This window comes from Triticum urartu, chromosome 4A (genome assembly GCF_056163025.1).
Source record: "Triticum urartu cultivar PI428250 chromosome 4A, HENAU_Tu73, whole genome shotgun sequence".
Classification (NCBI taxonomy): domain Eukaryota; kingdom Viridiplantae; phylum Streptophyta; class Magnoliopsida; order Poales; family Poaceae; genus Triticum; species Triticum urartu.
The window spans coordinates 576,289,703-576,313,437 of NC_141876.1; the positions used below are offsets into that span (position 1 = coordinate 576,289,703).

The window sequence follows — 23,735 nt, forward strand, 5'->3', positions numbered from 1 at the left end:
ATGCTACAGAGCTCCCACTCACTTTCTTGTAAATGCAGGCTTCTCCATAAGTCTGCATAAACCCAAATGCTTTGATCATCTCATCAAAGCGAATGTTCCAACTCCGAGATGCTTGCACCAGCCCATAAATCGAGCGTTGGAGCTTGCACACCTTGTCAGCATTCTTAGGATCGACAAAACCTTCCGGCTGCATCATATACAATTCTTCCTTAAGGAAACCATTAAGGAATGCCGTTTTGACGTCCATTTGCCATATCTCATAATCATAGAATGCGGCAATTGCTAACATGATTCGACGGACTTCAGCTTCGCTACGGGTGAGAAAGTCTCATCGTAGTCAACCCCTTGAACTTGTCGATAACCCTTAGCGACAAGCCGAGCTTTATAGATGGTCACATTACCATCAACGTCTGTCTTCTTCTTAAAGATCCATTTATTTTCTATGGCTCGCCGATCAACGGGCAAGTCAGTCAAAGTCCATACTTCGTTTTCATACATGGATCCTATCTCAAATTTCATGGCTTCCAGCCATTTATCGGAATTCGGGCCCGCCATCGCTTCTTCATAGTTTGAAGGTTCACCGTTGTCTAACAACATGATTTCTAAGACAGGGTTGCCGTACCACTCTGGTGCGGAACGTGTCCTTGTGGACCTACGAAGTTCAGTAGCAACTTAATCTGAAGTTTCATGATCATCATCATCAACTTCCTCTCTAGTCGGTGCAGGCACCTCAGGAACATTTTCTTGAGCTGCGCCACTTACCGGTTCAAGAGGTAATACTTCATCAAGTTCTACCTTCCTCCCACTTATTTCTTTCGAGAGAAACTCTTTCTCTAGAAAGGACCCATTCTTGGCAACAAAGATCTTGCCTTTGGATCTAAGGTAGAAGGTATACCCAACAGTTTCTTTAGGGTATCCTATGAAGACGCATTTTTCCGACTTGGGTTCGAGTTTTTCAGGTTGAAGTTTCTTGACATAAGCATCGCATCCCGAAACTTTTAGAAACGACAGCTTAGGTTTCTTCCCAAACCATAATTCATACGGTGTCGTCTCAACGGATTTCGACGGAGCCCTATTTAAAGTGAACGCGGCAGTCTCTAAAGCATAGCCCCAAAATGATAGCGGTAAATCGGTAAGAGACATCATAGATCGCACCATATCTAATAGAGTGCGATTACGATGTTCGGACACACCATTACGCTGAGGTGTTCCAGGCGGCGTTAGTTGTGAAACTATTCCACATTTTCTTAAGTGTGTGCCAAATTCGTGACTCAAGTATTCTCCCCTACGATCTGATCGCAAGAACTTGATTTTCCTGTCACGTTGATTCTCAACCTCACTTTGAAATTCCTTGAACTTTTCAAAGGTCTCAGACTTGTGTTTCATTAAGTAGACATACCCATATCTACTCAAGTCATCAGTGAGGGTGAGAACATAATGATAGCCACCGCGAGCCTCAACACTCATTGGACCGCACACATCAGTATGTATGATTTCCAATAAGTTGGTTGCTCGCTCCATTGTTCCTGAGAATGGAGTCTTGGTCATTTTACTCATGAGGCATGGTTCGCACGTGTCAAATGATTCGTAATCAAGAGACTCTAAAAGTCCATCTGCATGGAGCTTCTTCATGCGTTTGACACCTATGTGACCAAGGCGGCAGTGCCACAAGTATGTGGGACTATCATTATCAACCTTACATCTTTTAGTATTCACACTATGAACATGTGTAGCATTACGCTCGAGATTCATTAAGAATAAACCATTCACCATCGGAGCATGACCATAAAACATATCTCTCATATAAATAGAACAACCATTATTCTCGGATTTAAATGAGTAGCCATCTCGTATTAAACGAGATCCTGATACAATGTTCATGCTCAAAGCTGGCACTAAATAACAATTATTGAGGTTTAAAACTAATCCCGTAGGTAAATGTAGAGGTAGCGTGCCGACGGCGATCACATCAACCTTGGAACCATTCCCGACGCGCATCATCACCTCGTCCTTCGCCAGTCTCCGCTTATTCTGCAGCTCCTGCTTTGAGTTACAAATGTGAGCAACTGCACCGGTATCAAATACCCAGGAGCTACTACGAGTACTGGTAAGGTACACATCAATTAGATGTATATCACGTATACCTTTAGTGTTGCCGGCCTTCTTATCCGCTAAGTATTTGGGGCAGTTCCGCTTCCAGTGACCACTTCCCTTGCAATAAAAACACTCAGTCTCAGGCTTGGGTCCATTCTTTGGCTTCTTCCCGGCAGCTTGCTTACCGGGCGCGGCAACTCCCTTGCCGTCCTTCTTGAAGTTCTTCTTACCCTTCCCTTTCTTGAACTTAGTGGTTTTATTTACCATCAACACTTGATGTTCCTTTTTGACTTCTACCTCTGCTGATTTCAGCATTGCAAATACTTCAGGAATGGTCTTTTCCATCCCCTGCATATTGAAGTTCATCACAAAGCTCTTGTAGCTCGGTGGAAGCGACTGAAGGATTCTGTCAATGACCGCGTCATCCGGGAGATTAACTCCCAGCTGAGTCAAGCGGTTATGCAACCCAGACATTTTGAGTATGTGCTCACTGACAGAACTATTTTCCTCCATCTTACAGCTGAAGAACTTGTCGGAGACTTCATATCTCTCGACCCGGGCATGAGCTTGGAAAACCATTTTCAGCTCTTCGAACATCTCATATGCTCCATGTCGCTCAAAACGCTTTTGGAGCCCCGGTTCTAAGCTGTAAAGCATGCCGCACTGAACGAGGGAGTAATCATCAGCACGTGTCTGCCAAGCGTTCATAACGTCTTGGTTCTGTGGGACGGGTGCGTCACCTAGCGGTGCTTCTAGGACATAATCTTTCTTGGCAGCTATGAGGATGATCCCCAGGTTCCGGACCCAGTCCGTATAGTTGCTGCCAACGTCTTTCAGCTTGGTTTTCTCTAGGAACGCGTTGAAGTTGAGGACAATGTTGGCCATTCGATCTACAAGACATATTGTAAAGATTTTAGACTAAGTTCATGATAATTAAGTTCATCTAATCAAATTATTCAATGAACTCCCACTTAGATAGACATCCCTCCAGTCATCTAAGTATAACATGATCCGAGTTGACTAGGCCGTGTCCGATCATCACGTGAGACGGACTAGTCAACATCGGTGAACATCTTCATGTTGATTGTATCTTCTATACGACTCATGCTCGACCTTTCGGTCTTCTGTGTTCTGAGGCCATGTCTGTACATGCTAGGCTCGTCAAGTCAACCTAAGTGTATTGCATGTGTAAATCTGTCTTACACCCGTTGTATGTGAACGTTGGAATCTATCACACCCGATCATCATGTGGTGCTTCGAAACAATGAACTGTCGCAACGGCACACAGTTAGGGGGAACACTTTCTTGAAATTATTATGAGGGATCATCTTATTTACTACCGTCGTTCTAAGTAAACAAGATGCAAAAACATGATAAACATCACATGCAATCAAATAATAGTGACATGATATGGCCAATATCATATAGCTCCTTTGATCTCCATCTTGGGGCTCCATGATCATCTTGTCACCGGCATGACACCATGATCTCCATCATCGTGTCTCCATGAAGTTGCTCGCCAACTATTACTTCTACTACTATGGCTAACACATTTAGCAATAAAGTAAAGTAATTTACATGGCGTTTCTCAATGACACGCAGGTCATACAAAAAAATAAAGACAACTCCTATGGCTCCTGCCGGTTGTCATACTCATCGACATGCAAGTCTTGATTCCTATTACAAGAACATGATCAATCTCATACATCACATATATCATTAATCATTCCTCACAACCTTTGGCCATATCACATCACAAAACACTTCCTGCAAAAACAAGTTAGACGTCCTCTAATTGTTGTTGCAAGTTTTTACATGGCTGCTATAGGTTTCTAGCAAGAACGTTTCTTACCTACGCCAAAACCACAACGTGAATTGCCAATTTCTATTTACCCTTCATAAGGACCCTGTTCATCGAATCCGATCCGACTAAAGTGGGAGAGATAGACACCCGCCAGCCACCTTATGCAACTAGTGCATGTCAGTCGGTGGAACTGGTCTCACGTAAGCGTACGTGTAAGGTTGGTCCGAGCCGCTTCATCCCACGATGCCGCCGAATCAAGATAATACTAGTAACGGCAAGCAAATTGACAATATCGACGCCCACAACTACTTTGTGTTCTACTCGTGCATAGTAACTACGCATAGACCTAGCTCTGATAACACTGTTGGGGAATGTTGCAGAAAAAAAATCATACGTTTCACCAAGATCAATCTATGGAGTCAACTAGCAACGAGAGGAGAGTGCATCTACATACCCTTGTAGATCGCGAGCGGAAGCGTTCAAGAGAACGGGGATGATGGAGTCGTACTCGCCGTGATCCAAATCACCGATGACCAAGTGTCGAACGGACGGCACCTCCGCGTTCAACACACGTACGGAGCGGATGACGTCTCCTCCTTCTTGATCCAGCAAGGGGGAAGGAGAGGTTGATGAAGATCCAGCAGCATGACGGCGTGGTGGTGGATGCAGCAGTGATCGCAGCAGGGCTTCGCCGAGCTTCTGCGAGAGGGAGAGGTGTAGCAGAGGAGAGGGAGGCGCCAAGACTTCAGGCGCGGCTGCCCTCCCTCCCCCCTTTATATAGTCCCCCTGGGGGGGGCGGCCCTGGAGATGGGATCTCCCAAGGGGGCAACGGCCAAGGGGGGTGGAGTGCCCCCCAAGGCAAGTGGAGGCGCCCCCCACCCTAGGGTTTCCAACCCTAGGCGCAGGGGGGCCCAAGGGGGGGCGCACCAGCCCACTATGGGTTGGTTCCCCTCCCCACTTCAGCCCATGGGGCCCTCAGGGATGGGTGGCCCCACCCGGTGGACCCCCGGGACCCATCCGGTGGTCCCGGTACAATACCGGTGACCCCGAATCTTTCCCGATGGCCGAAACTACACTTCCTATATATAATTCTTCACCTCCGGACCATTTCGGAACTCCTCGTGACGTCCAGGATCTCATCCAGGACTCCGAACAACTTTCGGATTACTGCATACTCATATCTCTACAACCCTAGCGTCACCGAACCTTAAGTGTGTAGACCCTACGGGTTCGGGAGACACATAGACATGACCGAGACGGCTCTCCGGCCAATAACCAACAGCGGGATCTGGATACCCATGTTGGCTCCCACATGCTCCTCGATGATCTCATCGGATGAACCACGATGTCGACTTAATCAATCCCGTATTCAATTCCCTTTGTCAATCGGTACGTTACTTGCCCGAGACTCGATCGTCGGTATCCCAATACCTTGTTCAGTCTCGTTACCGGCAAGTCACTTTACTCATACCGTAATGCATGATCCCGTGATCAACCACTTGATCACATTGAGCTCATTATGATGATGCATTACCGAGTGGGCCCAGAGATACCTCTCCGTCACACAGAGTGAAAAATCCCAGTCTCGATTCGTGCCAACCCAACAGACACTTTTGGAGATACCTGTAATGTACCTTTATAGTCACCCAGTTACGTTGTGACGTTTGGCACACCCAAAGCACTCCTACGGTATCCAGGAGTTGCACAATCTCATGGTCTAAGGAAATGATACTTGACATTCAGAAAAGCTACAGCAAATGAACTACACGATCTTTGAGCTAAGCTTAGGTTTGGGTCTTGTCCATCACATCATTCTCCTAATGATGTGATCCCGTTATCAATGACATCCCCATGTCCATAGCCAGGAAACCATGACTATCTGTTGATCAACGAGCTAGTCAACTAGAGGCTCACTAGGGACACATTGTGGTCTATGTATTCACACATGTATTACGATTTCCGGATAATACAATTATAGCATGAATAATAGACAATTATCATGAACAAGGAAATATAATAATCATTTTATTATTGCCTCTAGGGCATATTGCCAACAATGCATAGCCATAAGCTTCGGGATGCTATATTTGATGAAGATGATATTTTTAGCCCCCCAAGATTTGATATGCAAATTTGTTATAATGATTGCATGCCTCCTATTTATGATGATTATATTAATTAAAGTGGGTTTGGAAGAGTGTCAACTTTAGATAATGATCCCACTATTTTGGAGGCTGATGAATCTTATTGTTATAATGATAAAAGTGGATTTGGAGAGGTCATGACTTTATTTAGTGATGAATCCACTATTTTGGAGGAGGTTTCAATTGACTATGATAAAAAAGTTGCTATCTATGATGATTATGGTGATGACATGTATGCTATAAAGAATAATGATAACCATGAAACTTTTCATCATGATTTTAATTTTCAATCACATGATAGTTATTTTCTTGAGTTTGCTCCCACTACTATTCATGAGAATAAATTTGCTTATGTGGAGAGTAATAAAATTTTCTATGCTTTTGGATCATGAAAAGAATGCTTTATGTGATGGCTATATTGATGAATCTATTCATGATGCTACTGAAAATTATTATGATAGAGGAACTTATGATTCATGATGCTCTCTTTATGTTTCAATTCTTATCTTTTATGCGACCATCATTGAAATCATCATGCCTAGCTAAAAGACATTAAAGAAAAGAGCTTGTTGGGAGACAACCCAACATTTATCCCTACTTTTTTTATGTGTTCACGTGATTAGGCTACTGTAGTAATCATGTTCTATAGCTTTTGTTTCAATAAAGCTCCAAGTAATACCTTTGGGATGGTCTATGGTGATAGTTGATTTGATCTTGCTGAAAAACAGAAACTTTTGCGCTCAGGAAAATAATTCTCATTTTTAACAAAAGCGCGATAAAATACTGATTCTTTTTGAAGAATATTAATAGATAAATTTCCCAGGTTTTCCTCTTTTTTAAGAATTTTTGGAATAGAAGAATTATGGTTGGAGTACATATTACTACAGACTGTTCTGTTTTTGACAGATTCTGTTTTCAATGCATAGTTTGCTTGTTTCCTAGTTTCTATGGCTTATATTGCTCAATATAAATTGTGAAAATTATATGCTACAGTGGGCATTGTTTGAGAACAATTATTAATCTTTTCTTTTACTGTACCAAAGTGAAATGGTTCGCTCTTTATCATACTAACCTATCTCATGAAGTTCCGTTAAGTTTTGGGTGAGATGTCAATATGAGGAGAATAAGGAGTGAGAATACACTAAGCTTGGGGATGCCCCAAGGCACCCCAAGCTAATATCCAAGGAAGATCCAAGCAACTAAGCTTGGGGATGCCCCGGAAGGCATCCCCTCTTTCATCTCCAACATTATCGGTTACCTCACTTGGAGCTATATTTTTATTGGTCAAATGCTATACGTTTTACTTGGTGCATATTTTATTTTACTAGGACTTGCTTTCTGTTATTTAGAATAATGTTTTGCATCTTTTATTTCAATAAAAAATGTCAAGCATAGTCTTTGCCATGCTTATTTTGCAAGTCTACATGTTGTTGTTTTAAAACAGAAAGTTTATCGCTGTTGCAAAAATTCCCGAGAAAAGTCAGAATGTGATAAAATGTTGAAACTTTCTGCACAATAATCTCTGATAAATGTTCTACAGTGTGGTAAATTTTCATAATTGTTGGATTTAAAGAAGTATTGATACTCTTGCATTCTTTACAGACTGTACTGTTTTGGCAGATTGCTGTTATGTTTGCATATGTTTGCTTGTTTAATGATTCTATTTGAGGATAGGAGTATTAAATATGGAGAGGCATTTAGTATTCAATGTTGAATAATAATTTTATTGATTTGCTATAGTAGATAATGATAAGGTTTTTGCATTAGTTTTACTAACTTATCTCACGAGTTCTTGTTGAGTTTTGTGTGGATGAAGCTTTTGAGATTTAGGAAAACAGTGATATGAGAGGAATTGAGGAGACACAAAAGCTCAAGCTTGGGGATGCCCAAGGCATCCCAGGATAATATTTCAAGAAGTCTCAAGCATCTAAGCTTGGGGATGCCCCGGTAGGAATCCCACCTTTCTTCTACAACAATTATCGGTTAGTATCGGTTGAGCCTAAGTTTTTGCTTCTTCACATGATGTGTGCTATTCTTGGAATGTCATTTTGTCTTGTTTTGCTTTATGTTTTAATAAAATTCTTAGATCTGAAATTTTTAAATAAGAGAGAGTCCTCACATACCTACCTATTTACTTAACTACTCACTTGATCTTCACTTATAACTTTTTGGAGTAGTTCGTCTTTTGCTCCAGTGCTTCACTTATATCTTTTTTAGCACGATGAGCTTTAGTATTTTTTAAGAAATTATCTCTTGATTCACTCAAATTAATTTGAGGGAAAGAAATTTTATGCTCATGTTCTTCACTTAAGTTTTTTTGACCTTGTCAAAAGCAATTGCAACATATGAAATTAGTTCCAAAGTGATAGATATCCAAGAAGGATATAATAAAAACTTTCATGAAGATCATTGGACAAAATAAACTTGATTCCTCATAATAGTTTTGAGATATGATGATGTGATATGCGAGTTATGTTGATGAGTAATTATGCTTAAGGTTTGTGATTCCCTATGCAAGCACGAAAGTCAATAGTTGTGCAATGAAATTACATCCTACTTCTGGTGCATTATTCGGTGTTAATTATGCTCAATGCTCGCTTATGAGATTATTCGTTTCTTGGTTGGTCTCTTCTCACTTTTGCTAGCCTTCATTTTGCACTAAGTATGATCACTACTTGTGCATCCAAAATCCTTTAAACCAGTTTTGGCACATCAGTCCACCATACCTAGCTACCTATATGCGGTATTCTTTTGCCGTTCTAAGCAAATTTGTATGTGCCATCTCTAATTTTCAAAATAAACTTCTATTTTGTGTATTTCTTTCGCTCGCGGAGCGATGAGGGGTGGCTAATATTTTCCATGCTAATGTGTTATTCTCACGATGAGTGTTTATTCACTTGTCATTGCACGAGAGTAAGGCAAAGGCATTAGGGATGCCCAGTCCTGAAATGCAAAAAAATGAATTTAGTTTATGTTGCCAAATAATAAATTCCTTGGAAAGTGTTGGTATGGAGGGCACCCGTGGATACGGTTAGCCATGGAAAGTGAAAGTGTGGTGGAAAAAGGAATAAACTTTATTTTCTGTTTGGGAACCGCCTATGATATATCTAAGCATGGAAAGTATTGGGAACTCTAAGTCGTTTTTGTTGGTGGGATGGATACACCTCCCAAAATGTTTTTATCTCTAAGTTTTTTGCTTTGAGCTTTGGCACCTCTACAAATCCCAACTTCCCTCTGTGAAGGGCCTTTCTTTTACTTTATGCAATTTTTATTTTTGAATTTGAGTCTCCATCTTCCCTTATAAAAGCACCAACTAGGAGGCAATATGATCGTACTTAAGTATTGGGTGTAGCTAATAATCGAGTGTGTTTCATGAATTGATCAACGTTTGAGCATGATGGGCTAGGGATAACGTATTTTAGCATTGATATTTTGGAAGACATGGTTGCTTGTTGATATGCTTGAGTATTTAAATTATCATGTCAAAACTAGACTATTGCTTTGAACAACTCAAATTCCAAATGCCCATGCTATAAAGAAAAGAAATATGATATGACATGTTAGGCGGCATTCCACATCAAATATTCTGTTTTTATCACTTACCTACTCCAGGACGAGCAGGAGTTAAGCTTGGGGATGCTGATACGTCTCCAACGTATCTGTAATTTTTTATTGTTCCATGCTGTTATATTATCAATCTTGGATGTTTTTAATCATTTTATAATCATTTTATATCATTTTTTGGTACTAACCTATTGATATAGTGCCAAGTGCCAGTTGCTGTTTTTTCCATGTTTTTTACATCGCAGAAAATCAATATCAGACGAAGTCCAAATGCCCTAAAACTTCACATAGAATTTTTATGGGCCATAAGGAACATAACGGGCACTGGTTGCGCCTAGGGGGTGCCCCGAGGGGGGAACAACCCACCAGGGCGTGCCAGGAGGCCCAGGCGCGCCCTGCTGGGTTGTGCCCACCTCGGGTGCCCCCCGGACTGCCTCTTTGCTCTATAAATACCCCAATATTCCAGAAACACTAGGGGAGTCGTCGAAATATTCATCCAGCCGCCGCAGAGTCCATAACCACCAGATCCAATCTAGACACCATCTCAGATGGGGTTCACCACCTCCATTGGTGCCTCTCCGATGATGCGTGAGTAGTTCTTTGTAGACCTTCGGGTCCATAGTTAGTAGCTAGATGGCTTCATCTCTCTCTTGATTCTCAATACAATGGTCCCTTGGAGATCCATATGATGTAACTCTTTTGCGGTGTGTTTGTTGGGATCAACGAACTTTGAGTTTATGACCAGATCTATCTTTTTATATCCATGTAAGTATTTGAGTTTCTTTGATCTCTTATATGCATGATCTCTTATAGCCTCGTATTTCTTCTCTGATATTTGGGTTTTGTTTGGCCAACTTGATCTATTTATCTTGCAATGGGAAGAGGTGCTTTGTAGTGGGTTCGATCTTACGGTGCTTGATCCAGTGATAGAAAGGGAAACGACACGTATGTATCGTTGATACTAAGGATAAAATGATGGGTTCTATCTCTACATAGATAGAACTTGTATACATCATGTCATCGTTCTTATTGCATTACTTCGTTTCTCCATGAACTTAATACACTAGATGCATGCTGGATAGCGGTCGATGTGTGGAGTAATAGTAGTAGATGCAGGCAGGAGTCGGTCTACTAATCTTGGACGTGATACCTATATAATGATCATTGCCTAGATATCATCATGAGTATTTGAAGTTCTATCAATTGCCCAACAGTAATTTGTTCACCCACTGCTTTGCTATTTTTTTCTCGAGAGAAGCCACTAGTGAAACCTACGGCCCCCGGGTCATTCTTCTCATATTATTTGCCTTTGCGATCTACACTTATTTGCATTTATTTTCAGATCTATTAATCCAAAAACCCAAAAATACTTTCCTGCACTTTATTTTATTTGCGATCTATTTATCCAATCTATTACAACCTTTTCACCGTCACGCACCAATTTCTGGCACCGTTACCCGAAAGGGATTGACAACCCCTTTAACATGTCGGGTTGTGAGATTTTGTTATTTGTGTGCAGGGGCTGTTTATGTTGTGTTGATTGGTTCTCATACTGGTTCGATAACCTTGGTTTCATATCTGAGGGAAATACCTACCGCCGCTGTGCTGCATCATCCCTTCCTCTTTGGGGAAATACCAACATAGCTGCAAGCGACATTAGATAGCGTCGAAGCAAGGATCTTCGTGCCGCTGAGATGGTTGGCCGGTAGCTCGTTGGTGCCACCAACCGGGACTAAAGGTCAATTTTAGCAACCCAAAGGGCAGGAAGCAGAGACCTTTGGTCCCGGTTGGTGGCACCAGCCGGGACTAAAGGGTGGCATTGGTCCCGGTTGGTGGCTCAAACCGAGACGAAAGGGTGGCATTGGTCCTGGTTCGAGCCACCAACCAGGACCAAAGGATTGTGCTTGGCACAGCCGCAGTGCGGTTGGATGTTTAGTCCCACCTCACCAAGCGAAGGGCGCTCGGGCCTGTTTATAAGCCCCTTCATGGCTGCAACGTCGAGTCCTCTCTAAAGCAGGCATGTGGGCCTAACCGACCTCTGTCTGCCCTGTGGGCCCTATTTGCACAATGGGCCTGCGTCCTGGCCCAACTAGTAGTTGGATTTCTAGTCGTATGCAGACCGTTGTGGCTTAGTTTGTGGGCATTTCTTTTTTTGTTATTTTAGTTTTCTATTAAAGATTTTTATTTTAGTTGATTCTTTTTAGTTCATTCTTTTTAACAAATAAATACTTTGATAATTTTAGTCAATATTATTTTGATTCTTTTTAGTTAATGTTTTAGTTGATTCTTTTTAGTTAATATTTCAGTTGATTCTTTTTAGTTCATTATTTTTAACAAATAAATACTTTGATAATTTTAGTTAATATTATTTTGATTCTTTTTAGTTAATGTTTTAGTTGATTTTTTTAGTTCATTCTTTTTAGTTAATATTTTACTTGATTCTTTTTAGTTCATTCTTTTTAACAAATTAATACTTCGATCATTTTAGCTAATATTATTTTGATTCTTTTTAGTAGATTCTTTTTGCCATTGAAGAATATTATATTTAATTGATTCTTTTTAGTTCATTCTTATTGCTATTAGAGTTTTATAAAAGCTTTTTAGTTCATTCTTTGAGCTAAATGACCCTGAAACTTAAAAGCACAACAAATGAACTCTCGAAGTTGGCATGATCTCTTTCAAAGTATCAGGGTTCCAGACAAAAATTGATATGTTACAAAAGGATTTCATTTTTTGAACTTATTTTAACTCTAAACTTTTTCTATGTTCAAAATGCACCATTCAAAGCCACATCATCAATTTTCAACCCTTTTTGACTTCATTTGTATTTTTCATGCATTTACTGATTTTTTTAGCTAAATGACCCTGAAATTGAAAAACACTAAAAATGAACTCTGAAAAGGTTGAAAGTTGCCATGGTATCATCATTTCACCCACATAGCATGTGCTAAAAGGTTGAAAGGGTTACGGCAAAAGTTGGATGCACTTCCTGTACAAAATGGAATCTCGTTCAAAGTATCAGGGTTTCGGATGAAAACTCATCTATTACAAAGGGATTTCATTTTTTGAACTTATTTTAACCCCAGAATTTTTCTGTGTTCAAAATGCACCATTCAAAGCCACATCATCAATTTTCAACCATTCAAAGCCACATCACTTATTTTCAGCCCTCCACTCCCACGATGTCTCTTTTCCCTAAAAGAACTATGTGGCGCTTTGGCTCATCGTATGATGTATTCGCTTCCTTATATTTTCTTTTTCTCGGTTTGGTAGGCATGTCCTTCACATAGAAAACCTGTGCCACATCGTTGGTTCGTCTGTGTACCCAAGATTGTTCAGATCCACTGTTGTCATTCAGTACTGTGGGTTTACCTGTACCACGCCTCCTGACTGATTGACCCATTTGCATCAATACAAAGGGATCTTAAAATCATGTCCATAGACAAGTTCCCATATGTCCACTATGTAACCACAATATGTGTCCTTTCCCCTCTTGGTTGTTGCATCAAAGCGGACACCACTGTTTTGGTTGGTGCTCTTTTGATCTTGGGCGATCATGTGAAATGTACTCCCATTTATCTTGTACCCTTTGTAAGTCAATATAGTCAAAGATGGTCCCATGGCCAACGAGTACAGCTCATCTACAATAGTGGTGTTACCCATGAGATGTGTTTGCAACCAACTGCCGAAAGTCCTGATGTGTTCACATGTAACCCAGTCGTCACACTGCTCCGGGTGTTTGGAGCGCAGAATATTCTTGTGTGCATTAACATACGGGGTCACCAAGGTAGAATTCTGTAGAACTATGTAGTGTGCTTGAGACCAAGAATGCCCGTCCCTACATATTATTGATTCCACTCCTAGCGTGCCTTTTCCAGTCAGTCTCCCCTCATACCGCGATTGAGGGAGACCAATCAGCTTAAGGTCAGGAATGAAGTCAACACAAAATACAATGACCACCTCTGTTTGATGGCCTGTGGAGATGCTTCCTTCGGGCCTAGCACGGTTACGAACATATTTCTTTAAGACTCCCATGAACCTCTCAAAGGGGAACATATTGTGTGGAAATACAGGGCCTAGAATGGCAATATCGTCGACTAGATGAACTAGGACGTGCGTCATGATATTGAAGAAGGATGGTGGGAACACCAGCTCGAAACTGACAATACATTGCACCAAATCATTCTTTAAGCTTGGTAGGATTTCTGGATCGATTACCTTCTGAGAGATTGCATTGAGGAATGCGCATAGCTTCACAATGGCTAATCGAATGTTTTCCGGTAGAAGCCTCCTCAATGCAACCGGAAGCAGTTGCGTCATAATCACGTGGCAGTCATGAGACTTTAGGTTCTGGAACTTTTTCTCTAGGATATTTATTATTCCCTTTATATTGGATGAGAAGCCATACGAGACCTTCATACTGATCAAGCATTCAAAGAAGATTTCCTTCTCTTCTTTGGTAAGAGCGTAGCTGGCGGGACCTTCGTCATACTGCTTTGGATGCATGCCGTCTTTTTCGTGCACACGTTGTTGGTCCTCCTGTGCCTCTAGTGTATCTTTTGTCTTCCCATACACGCCCAAGAAGCCTAGCAGGTTCATGCAATGATTATTCGTCACGTGCATCACATCGATTGCAGAGCGGACCTATAGGTCTTTCCAATAGGGTAGGTCCCAAAATATAGATTTCTTCTTCCACATGGGTGTGCGTCCCTCAGCGTCATTCGGAACAGATAGTCCGCCAGGACCCTTTCCAAAGATTACTTGTAAATCATTGATCATATCAAGTATGTGATCACTAGTACGGAGTGCGGGCTTTTTCCGATGATCTCCCTCACCTTTGAAATGCCTGCCTTTCTTTCGACATTGATGGTTGGTCGGAAGAAATCAACGATGCCCCAGGTACACATTCTTCATGCATTTGTCCAAATATATACTTTCGGTGTCATCTAAACAGTGCGTGCATGCATGATATCCCTTGTTTGTCTGTCCTGAAAGGTTACTGAGAGCAGGCCAATCATTGATGGTTACAAACAACAACGCATGTAGGTCAAATTCCTCCTGGTTGTCCTCATCCCACACACGTACACCTTTTCCATTCCATAGCTGTAAAAGTTCTTCAACTAATAGCCTTAGGTACACATCAATGTCGTTGCAGGTTGCTTAGGGCCTTGGATGAGCACTGGCATCATAATGAACTTCCGCTTCATGCACAACCAAGGAGGAAGGTTATAGATACATAGAGTCACGGGCCAGGTGCTATGATTGCTACTCTACTCCCCAAAAGGATTAATGACATCTACGCTTAAATCAAACCATACGTTCCTTGCGTCACCTGCAAAGTCCCCCCACCTTCCCTTGATTTTATTCACTTCGACCCGTCAGCGGGTGCTCTCAACTTCCCGTCTTTCTTACGGTCCTCTTTGTGCCATCACATCAACTTGGCATGCTCTTTGTTTCTGAACAGACGTTTCAACTGTGGTATTATAGGAGCATACCACATCACCTTGGCAGGAACCCTCTTCCTGGGGTGCTCGCCCTCAACATCACCAGGGTCATCTCGTCTGATCTTATGCCGCAATGCACCACATACCGGGCATGCATTCAAATCCTCATACGCACCATGGTAGAGGATGCGGTCATTAGGGCATGCATGTATCTTCTGCGCCTCCAATCCTAGAGGGCATAGAACCTTCTTTTCTTCGTACGTACCGGCGGGCAATTCGTTATCCTTTGGAAGCTTCTTCTTCATTATTTTTAGTAGCTTCCCAAATCCGTTGTCAGATACACCATTGTATGCCTTCCATTGTAGCAATTCCAGTGTGGTATCGAGCTTTGTGTCGTCATCTTCGCAATTTGGGTACAACCCTTTTTTGTGATCCTCTAACATGCGATCGAACTTCAACTTCTCCCTTTCACTTTGGAATTCTCTCTTTGCATCAACAATGACCCAGTGAAGATCATCATTGGGCACATTGTCTGGTTCCTCTTGATCTTCAGCTTCCCCCGTTTTAGCATCACCGTATTCAGGGGGGATAGTTGTCATCATCCTCTTCTTCTTCATTGTCTTCCATCATAACCCCTCTTTCTTTGTGCTTGGTCCAAATATTATAGTGTGGCATGAAACCCAAGCAAGTGGACGTGAAGGGTTTTCGAGTCAGAGTAATCCTTCATATTCCCACATATAGTACATGGATAATACATAAAACCATTCTGCTTGTTTGCCTCAGCCACTTCGAGAAAATCATGCAGGCCCTTAATGTACTCAGAGGTGCGTCGGTCACCGTACGTCCATTGCAGGTTCATCTGCATGCATTATATAATTAAGTGTATCAAAAACCATTACAGAACATGTTGAATAGAGAAGTGACCAAATTAATAGAAGTTCATCATCACATTAAAACCAAAGTACAATAGTGATCAAATGTTTTACTGAAAAAATAAATACATAAAGTTCATACATAGTTCTCATTGAACAACATATAGCTCTCTAGAGCATCTAATTAAAACATACATTGAAACTACGTAAAACATTTAAATGCAACAACAAATGCGATCATAATCGCAACTAAGGTAACAATTGATCCAACGGCATAATGATACCAAGCCTCAGTATGAATGGCATATTTTCTAATCTTTCTAATCTTCAAGCGCATTGCATCCATCTTGATCTTGTGATCATCGACGACATCGGCAACATGCAACTCCAATTCCATCTTCTCCTCCTCAATTCTTTTCATTTTTTTCTTCAAGTAATTGTTTTTTCAACTAAATTTAACCTCTCGACAAGAGGGTCGGTTGAAATTTCTGGTTCACATACCTCCTAGATAAAAACATCTATGTCACGTTGTTAAATAATTGTCATAAACACCAAATGAAACAAATAGTTATAAACAATAATATACCAGACCCGAATCATAGACAGGACGAGGGCCGACGGGGGCGGATACCAAAACCATGGCACTATATAATAACAAACAATAATAAAAGTAAGAAAATTATACAAGTATCTATCTAAATCATACAAGTAAGCATTTTTTTCTTTTACAAAGAAGATAAGAACAAGAGGCTCACCAGGGTGGTGCCGGCGATGAGATCGGCGCGGGCGATCGATGGCAGTTAGGACGGGTACGGGACAGGACGGACCGCCAAACCTAGACAAATCTTGAGGGAAATGAAGCTTTGAGGTCGAGTTTGGAGAGGAGAAAGCTTAAGTGTGGCTCGGCCATTTCATCGAACACCTCATGTGCATAGGAGGTGAGAGCTAGAGCAACACATACATGTACACGCCGGCCCTCCAAAAAACAGAGGAGTGAGCGGGCAAGGGCAGGGGTATATATAGGCATATCTTTAATCCCGGTTGGTAGCTAGAACCGGGACAGAAGACTGAGCTTTGGTCCCGGTTGGTGTCCCGGTTCCAGCCACCAACCGGGACTAAAGGTGCTGGGCCAGGAGCGAGGCCCATTGGTCCGGGTTCGTGTCTGAAACCTGGACCAAAGGGGTCGGACGAACCGGGACCAATGGCCCCTGAGGCCCGACCGGCGCCCTGGCCTCACGTAACGGGACTGATGCACCCTTTGGTCCCAGTTCGTAAGTGAACCGAGATTAATGCCCTTATCCTGGCCTCAACCAAAGTTCTGGTTTTTACTAGTGAAGTAATAGCTAAATAATTGTATAGCGGGGAGCCTTCTCTATCTATGTTTTCCTTACGGAAACACTAACACCCACACGTGTGTGCGTTTGCATCTCGCCCACATGTGTGGATCTGTGTCCGTTTATGGATGCACGAATCTTGGCATGTTTGTGGTGCCATGTAGGACTGGGCTGGTGTGTGGGCATTCACCCAGTCGCCCACACGTCCGTTTCACCACACGGAGGGGCCGGTGTGTGGGCGTTTAGCAGTTCGCCCACACGTCTGTTTTCACTCACGCACAAGGGCTGGTGTGTGGGCATTTGTCATCTCGCCCACACGCCCGTCTTCTCTCCCACACCCAAGCTGCCAGTTGCCATGCGTTTTGCAGTGTACATGGCAACTGCCTTAGTGTGCTTATAAGCAGATGGCAACTCTCTTTTTTTTACCCGAACATGTCAGTTGACATGTGTTTTGCAGGGTACACGGCAACTGACCTAGTGTGCTTGTAAGCAGATGGCAACTCTCTCTTTTAGCCGAACATGTTGTTTTGTCGTGTCTCTTTGTAGTGCTACACGGTAACTGCCTAGTGTTAGTAGGTGGAAACTCCTAAAGTTTTCAAATCATGACAACTGTAGTAAATCAGACCATACATGACAACTGCTTAGTGTTAGTAGGTGGCAACCTCTAAAGTTTTCAAATTATGGCAACTATAGTAAACCAGACCTACATGGCAACAGCTGCAGTTGTCCAAAACGACATTTAGCACTTGACCTGAGATGACAATTGCAGTTGAGAAACAATGACAACTTTAGTTGTCCAACGTGACAACTGTACTTCAGCGACATGGCAACTGCAGTTAAACGTATATTGAAAAGGGTCCGGACCATGGCAACTGCGGGGACGTGTGGTGACTGTCACACGGGGCGTGCAGGACCGTGAGGTAGGTGGCTGAGAGAGGTCGTGCGGGCGTTATGCATTTTACCCACACGTAGGCATGTGAGAGGGACCGCAAGGAAAAAAAAGGCGTGTGGGCGCTAGTTGTTTTGCCCACACATAAGCGTGTGGGCTGGTCCTCTTAACACCACACAAAACGTGTGGGCAGCAGACCCCTTAACGAACACACGTGTGGCAGTTATCGTCGTCCTTTTCTTACTAGCCCGTGCAATGGCATGGGTTGATGATTAGTTGTGTTAATACGATTAACATTTTTATGGCGGTCTATTATAACTAAATTGATATTACATTGATTGTACACTTAACATGCCACATTATATTTTTACAGAATGCACTACTCTAGTGTGAGTAGCGAGAGATGATACACGATGAGTAACAAATCATAATGCATAGTAGAAAAAGAAGAGTACAACATAGCAATCTGCAGTATATATATGTGGTAGTTTCAGGTCTTAATTCCAGCCCTTGTTCATCAGCTCCAAAGCTGACTTGACGAGGGAACAGACGCTGGTGTCGCGGCGGCTGAGCCCGACGCTGCCAGAGAAGACGTTGAAGCACTCCAGCTGAGAGGTGGTCATGGCCACGCGCCCCAGCTCGCTCTCCATGCCGAGCTCCACGAACAGGGCCACGTAGCGTGCGTCCGACTGCATCAATGCAATGGCAAGCTCTATGGTGTACCGTCGTGCCCGGGGCACGTCCATGGACGGGCGGCTGTACTCCCGCAGCACCTGCACCAGGGACCTCGCCAGCACCGTGTCCACCACGCGCGCTGCGTCGAGGCTCCCCCGGAGCTCCCCGGGCTCCACGAACCGGAGCATCTGCGCCGCGAGCCCGATGAAGATGTTGAGGATCTTGCCCTTCTCCACCGTGATGGACCTCAGCACCTTGGCGGCACTGACGGTAACCCGTCTCAGAGGGAGCTGCCACTCGTCGCCGGAGTAGGAGCAGAGGTTGTGCATGATCCTGGCGGCACCGACGACGACGAGGGGGTCATTCAGCGCATCAACGAGCAGCCCGATCCCTCCGCCAAGAGCCATTATGATCGCCGCGCAGTTCTTCTTGTTCTCGAGGGCCAGAATTGCGAGCGCCTCGCCGGCCTCCACCCGGACAGCGTCCGCCTGTTGACACTCCTTCGCAAACGCCCCCGGCAAGAACGTGGTGACCAGCACGCTCACCACGTCCCCCGTCCCGCCGATGATCTCCCTGGTCTCCTCGTCCATCGCGAGGCTCGTGAGTATCTCGATGGCCAGCTGGTGCAGCTCCGACTGGACCTTCTTGTCGTGCCTCTGCAGGATCTCCCTGACGTTGCTCACAGTGAAGACGATTTCGGTGAGCTCCCGTCGGAGCAGCTTCCCGGTGTCCCCCGTTGCGCCGGCCAGCCTCTTGACCACGCGGAGCGACTTCTTGACCGCCTTGAGCCTCATGTCCCTCGGCGTGGTCGACGCCAGCGCATGGTCGATGCTGGAGTAGGAGATGATCTTTTCGAGGAGGCCCCTGGTCTTGCCAATCTTGTCGCAGTTGTCGTGGTCGTGCGCCAGCTTATTGAGGATGGAGAGGCCGAGGATGTTGAGCTCGTCGAGATCGGCGTAAAGCAGCGACGCGACGGACTCGATGGCGCCTGGAATGCCGGTGATGCGGAGCGCGACGAGCTTCCTCCCGGTGAGCATGGACACGACGACGGCCGCCGAGCGCCGGACATCGCGCTCCGAGGAGTCCTTCCAGCTGAGCATCTCGATGAGGCGCTCGATGGTGGGCGCGGAGACGCCGAACCTGCGGAGCGTGGCTTCGGCGAAGCGGTCGGACTCGGCGAGCGCGACGAGGATGCCGGCGCCAAGGCTCTGCTCGTCGTGCGAGCCCGCAGTGATGAGGTCGTCGGCGTAGGAGACGAGGCACATGTGGAGGCCATCCAAGATGCTGCCGTTGAGGCAGCGCGAGTAGGAGTCGTAGAAGAAGCGGCGTACGGCGACCTGGCCGTAGGCACCGGCGAGATTGCAGTCGTCGGCGACGCCCTGGAGGAGGCGGCGGTGGCCCACCTTCCACTCCCATAGCGCCTTCTCGACAAGGAACAGCAGCGCCTCGGCGAGCGCGAGGCCGTAGAAGATGTTGAGCGCTGCGGCACGGTTGGAGCGGGCGTCCTCGGTGCCGCCGTAGTGCTGGTGGATGAGGCGGACGAGGGAGAGGGAGACGCACGCCGTCGCCGAGAGCAGCTGCATCCAGAAGAAGGCGGGGACGGCGGAGCGGGCCTGGCTGGCCTGGTGGTGCTGCCACTCCAGCTCGTGGCTGCGGCCCAGGATGCGGGTGCCCTCGATGAGGAGCAGGCCCGTGATGCACCAGAAGTCGGTGCGGTCCAGCGTGATGGCGAAGCCGCCCAGCAGCACGACCGTGGCCCAGACGAAGGCCAGCGTGCCCAGCCCGGTCGCCGCCTTCTCGAGCACGGCCAGCTGCAGGGCCAGCACGGTGAGGCAGTGCTCCGGCGACGGCGGCGCGTCGCCATCAGCCTCGGCCTCGGCGGTGCTGCCGTAGCGGGTGGTGCGCGGGTACGGCGTGGCCTTCTGCGGCTCGAACAGCGTGGGCAGCTGGTCGGGGATCTTGACGCGGATGCTCGGGGCGGCCAAGGTAGCGCGACGATCCATTGGTTCCAAAGTGCTGTTGCTTCACTATGTAGTATGCGTGTGGTGATGATTGCATGCACTGGTCGAGTGTGATGTGTGGCGTCTAGGCGCTACCTCGGTACTACTATTTGTAGGCGGGCGCGGAATGCATGCATGTGAGGAACCGAGGATGATCGGAGGCATTTTGAACGTGGTGGTTCCTTGCTTGCGTGCATGAGGGTGAGTGTCCGTTTGGAGAGATTCTGAGATGGACGCTCTCCTCCTTTTTTCTTGTTACAAGAGAATATTGCTGTTAAAGGCGGCAGCAGCAGCAGGGAGGGGGCGTGCCTAATGGCCTCTAGATTTTTTGTTTTCGGTTCTGCCATTGCCCATTGGCATACATAGTAATCGTAGTAGCAGAAGAGATAAAGCTCTCTGGAACCTAGCAAAAAAAAAAGGCCCCCATAGCTGGCAAACTTTCGCCAGCTGTAACACCCAAAAATTTTAACCATGTTTTTATTATGTGAAATTTTGCCACAGATAAATTTTGAATTGTATTTCGTCCTTTGTTGATTTCAGAAGAGAGAAGTACATATTTCAACCCCGAACTCTTGCCCTGGTCTAATTTACAACCCCAAACTCCAATGCCGTCTAAATTACAACCCCCAACTCTCAAAACCGGCTAGGATTCAACCCTCTCCTCTCTGTTGACCGGTTTTGACCAGTCAACAGGTCCAGTCAGCATGCCACGTCAGTAAAAAAATTAAATCTGTAAAATCAAAAAAATCCAGGAAAAGAAATTAGAAAAAATCAAATTTCCAGGAAAAAATCAGGGAAAAATAAAAAACGAATTTCTAAAAAACAAAATTATCAATATTTCCATGAAAAACCAAAAAATACTTAAAATAAAAAAACTCCAGGGAAAAATTTCAAATTCCCAAGAAAAATATTTAAAAATGTAAAATAAAAAAGTTAAAATTTCTAGAAAAAGTAATTTCCAAAAAAAGTTATTATTTTTATTTTTTCCTGAAAATTACAGGAAAAAGTTCTCGAAATTTTTTCGCAAACTTTTTTCCCGGGAAATTTTATTTCAGATTTTTTCTCGATCTTACAGATTTTTAATTATATTTTCTTGAAATTTTGAATTTTTTTCTGATGTGGCATGCTGATTGGACCCGTTGACTGGTCAAAACTGGTCGCCCCTGGTCAAAACCAGTCAACAAGGAGGGAAGGGTTGAATCCTGACCGGTTTTGAGAGTTGAGGGTTGTAATTTAGATGGTATTGAAGTTCGGGGTTGTAAATTAGAGTAGGGCAAGAGTTCGGGGTTGAAAAATGCACTTCTCTCATTTCAGAACTTTTTCTGCTTTTTGTTTTCTAAATTTCTTCCCTCCATGTAGAATTTTTTTGAAAGTATTGTGGGCTTTGAAAGTTTTCTTAAATCATTTCATTTAACTTTTAGAATCCAGTAGGAAATATTTTAATAATAAAATTTGCCCAAACTAATTCTTTTAATAGCATTTTCAGACTTTGAAATGCTCCTGTTGCACTAAAACTATTTCAAATCATTCTTTTAAAATTCCACAAAAATTATGAGGGGTCATCTGATGCCTGCAGATCATTTTTAGGCAAAAACCCCATCATGGTGTTTTGAAAAATTTGAGCACAGCTTCCCATTTTCAACTTCGGTCCAACTTGAGCATTTAACTACAACTACATTAAACATTGCTTAATAAATTCTGAAACTTGTCCATGTTATAGTCCTCCAAACTAAAACCTTAAGTCTAGAAAATCAGCCCCAATTGCATCTTTATAGTTGCCCAAATAAAGACCTCTAGTTTTGATCCAGAACTGAATTTCACTCAATTTTGCACTACAAATTTTCTTCTTTTGCTAAATCAACCTTGCCATCATCACTTTCATCAAACGATACATCATCCTGCCAATTATCATGTCCAGCAATGGCTCCTAGATAGCAGTGTCATTCTCTCCAACAGCTTGTGGGCATGACAGAAACTTGCAACTCCAGAATATACAAATAACGAGTGGTCCTATGGCTAAACCTACTTGTCCATCACCCTTACCATGCCATGAACACCACCCTGCCAAATTTCAGCCTCGGAAAACTTTTTAGGTTGATGGGGCAATCCGTCGAGCACCCTGCATGCGTGCTCAGAGTGCGGCCAGAGCACCCGTATGGCAGGTATTGGAATCGCGTGGGTGTCGCGTCCTGCTTCTTACCTGGCCCTCGTGGCATTCAGGATAGCTTCGCAATAAAACCCCAACGCTCACCGACACCTCCCCTTTGGCTCCTAGCGCCGGCCACCACCGCCCCCGACGACCAAAACCGACGTTGTTGAAAGGATCGATATGGACCTAGAGGGGGGTGAATAGGTACAATTACAAATTTTAATTGTTACTTAGAAATTTTAGGCAATAATGTGGAAGATGAAAGTGAGCCTAACAATTGCAAATGTGATGCTAAGAGCTAAGCAAGGTAAACAAGTAACACTAGTAGGTGAGTAAGCAAGCACAATATGATATACATAAAGACTTAGAGACAAGTAACCACAAGTAGGAAGCTAGGGTTTGGAATAACCGCAACTCCGAGAGGCAAGGATGTATGCCGATGTTCACTTCCTTCGAGGAAAGCTACACCACCGTTAGAGAGGTGGATGTTACCACGAAGGCACACCAACACCACGAAGGCTGACCCTATTCTCCTTTTGAGACAACACCACGAAGGCATTTCTCAACCACTAGTGGTAGACCTTGGGGTGGTCTCCAAACCCTCACAAACTTTCCGGAGGGTAATCACAATGATCGATTCCTCACCGAAAGACTCCTACCGCCTAGGAGTCTCCAACCTCCAAGAGTAACAAGATCCAAGGGAGAAAACTGAAGACTTGCTCAAATCACGATTTGCTTCGGTCACAAGAAGGAGAGGGAGAAGATC

At 44.1% G+C, this 23,735-nt stretch overlaps 1 protein-coding gene and 1 pseudogene across 1 annotated transcript; both read right to left on the minus strand.

Annotated features, from left to right (window-relative positions):
* Positions 1-12,769: 12,769 nt before the first annotated feature.
* On the minus strand, positions 12,770-15,909 carry LOC147976760 (uncharacterized; annotated as a pseudogene).
* Positions 15,910-18,504: 2,595 nt separating this feature from the next.
* Positions 18,505-20,857, minus strand: LOC125554903 (uncharacterized). Its single transcript, XM_048718283.2, has one exon. The coding sequence runs from the start codon at positions 20,821-20,823 to the stop codon at positions 18,643-18,645; it is 2,181 nt and encodes a 726-aa protein (XP_048574240.2). The 5' UTR covers positions 20,824-20,857; the 3' UTR covers positions 18,505-18,642.
* Between the last annotated feature and the right edge of the window lie 2,878 nt (positions 20,858-23,735).

Bases quoted from the DNA above. Each gene is read 5' to 3' on its own strand.
- LOC125554903 (XM_048718283.2), bottom strand. From the start codon at position 20,823: ATGGATCGTCGCGCTACCTTGGCCGCCCCGAGCATCCGCGTCAAGATC.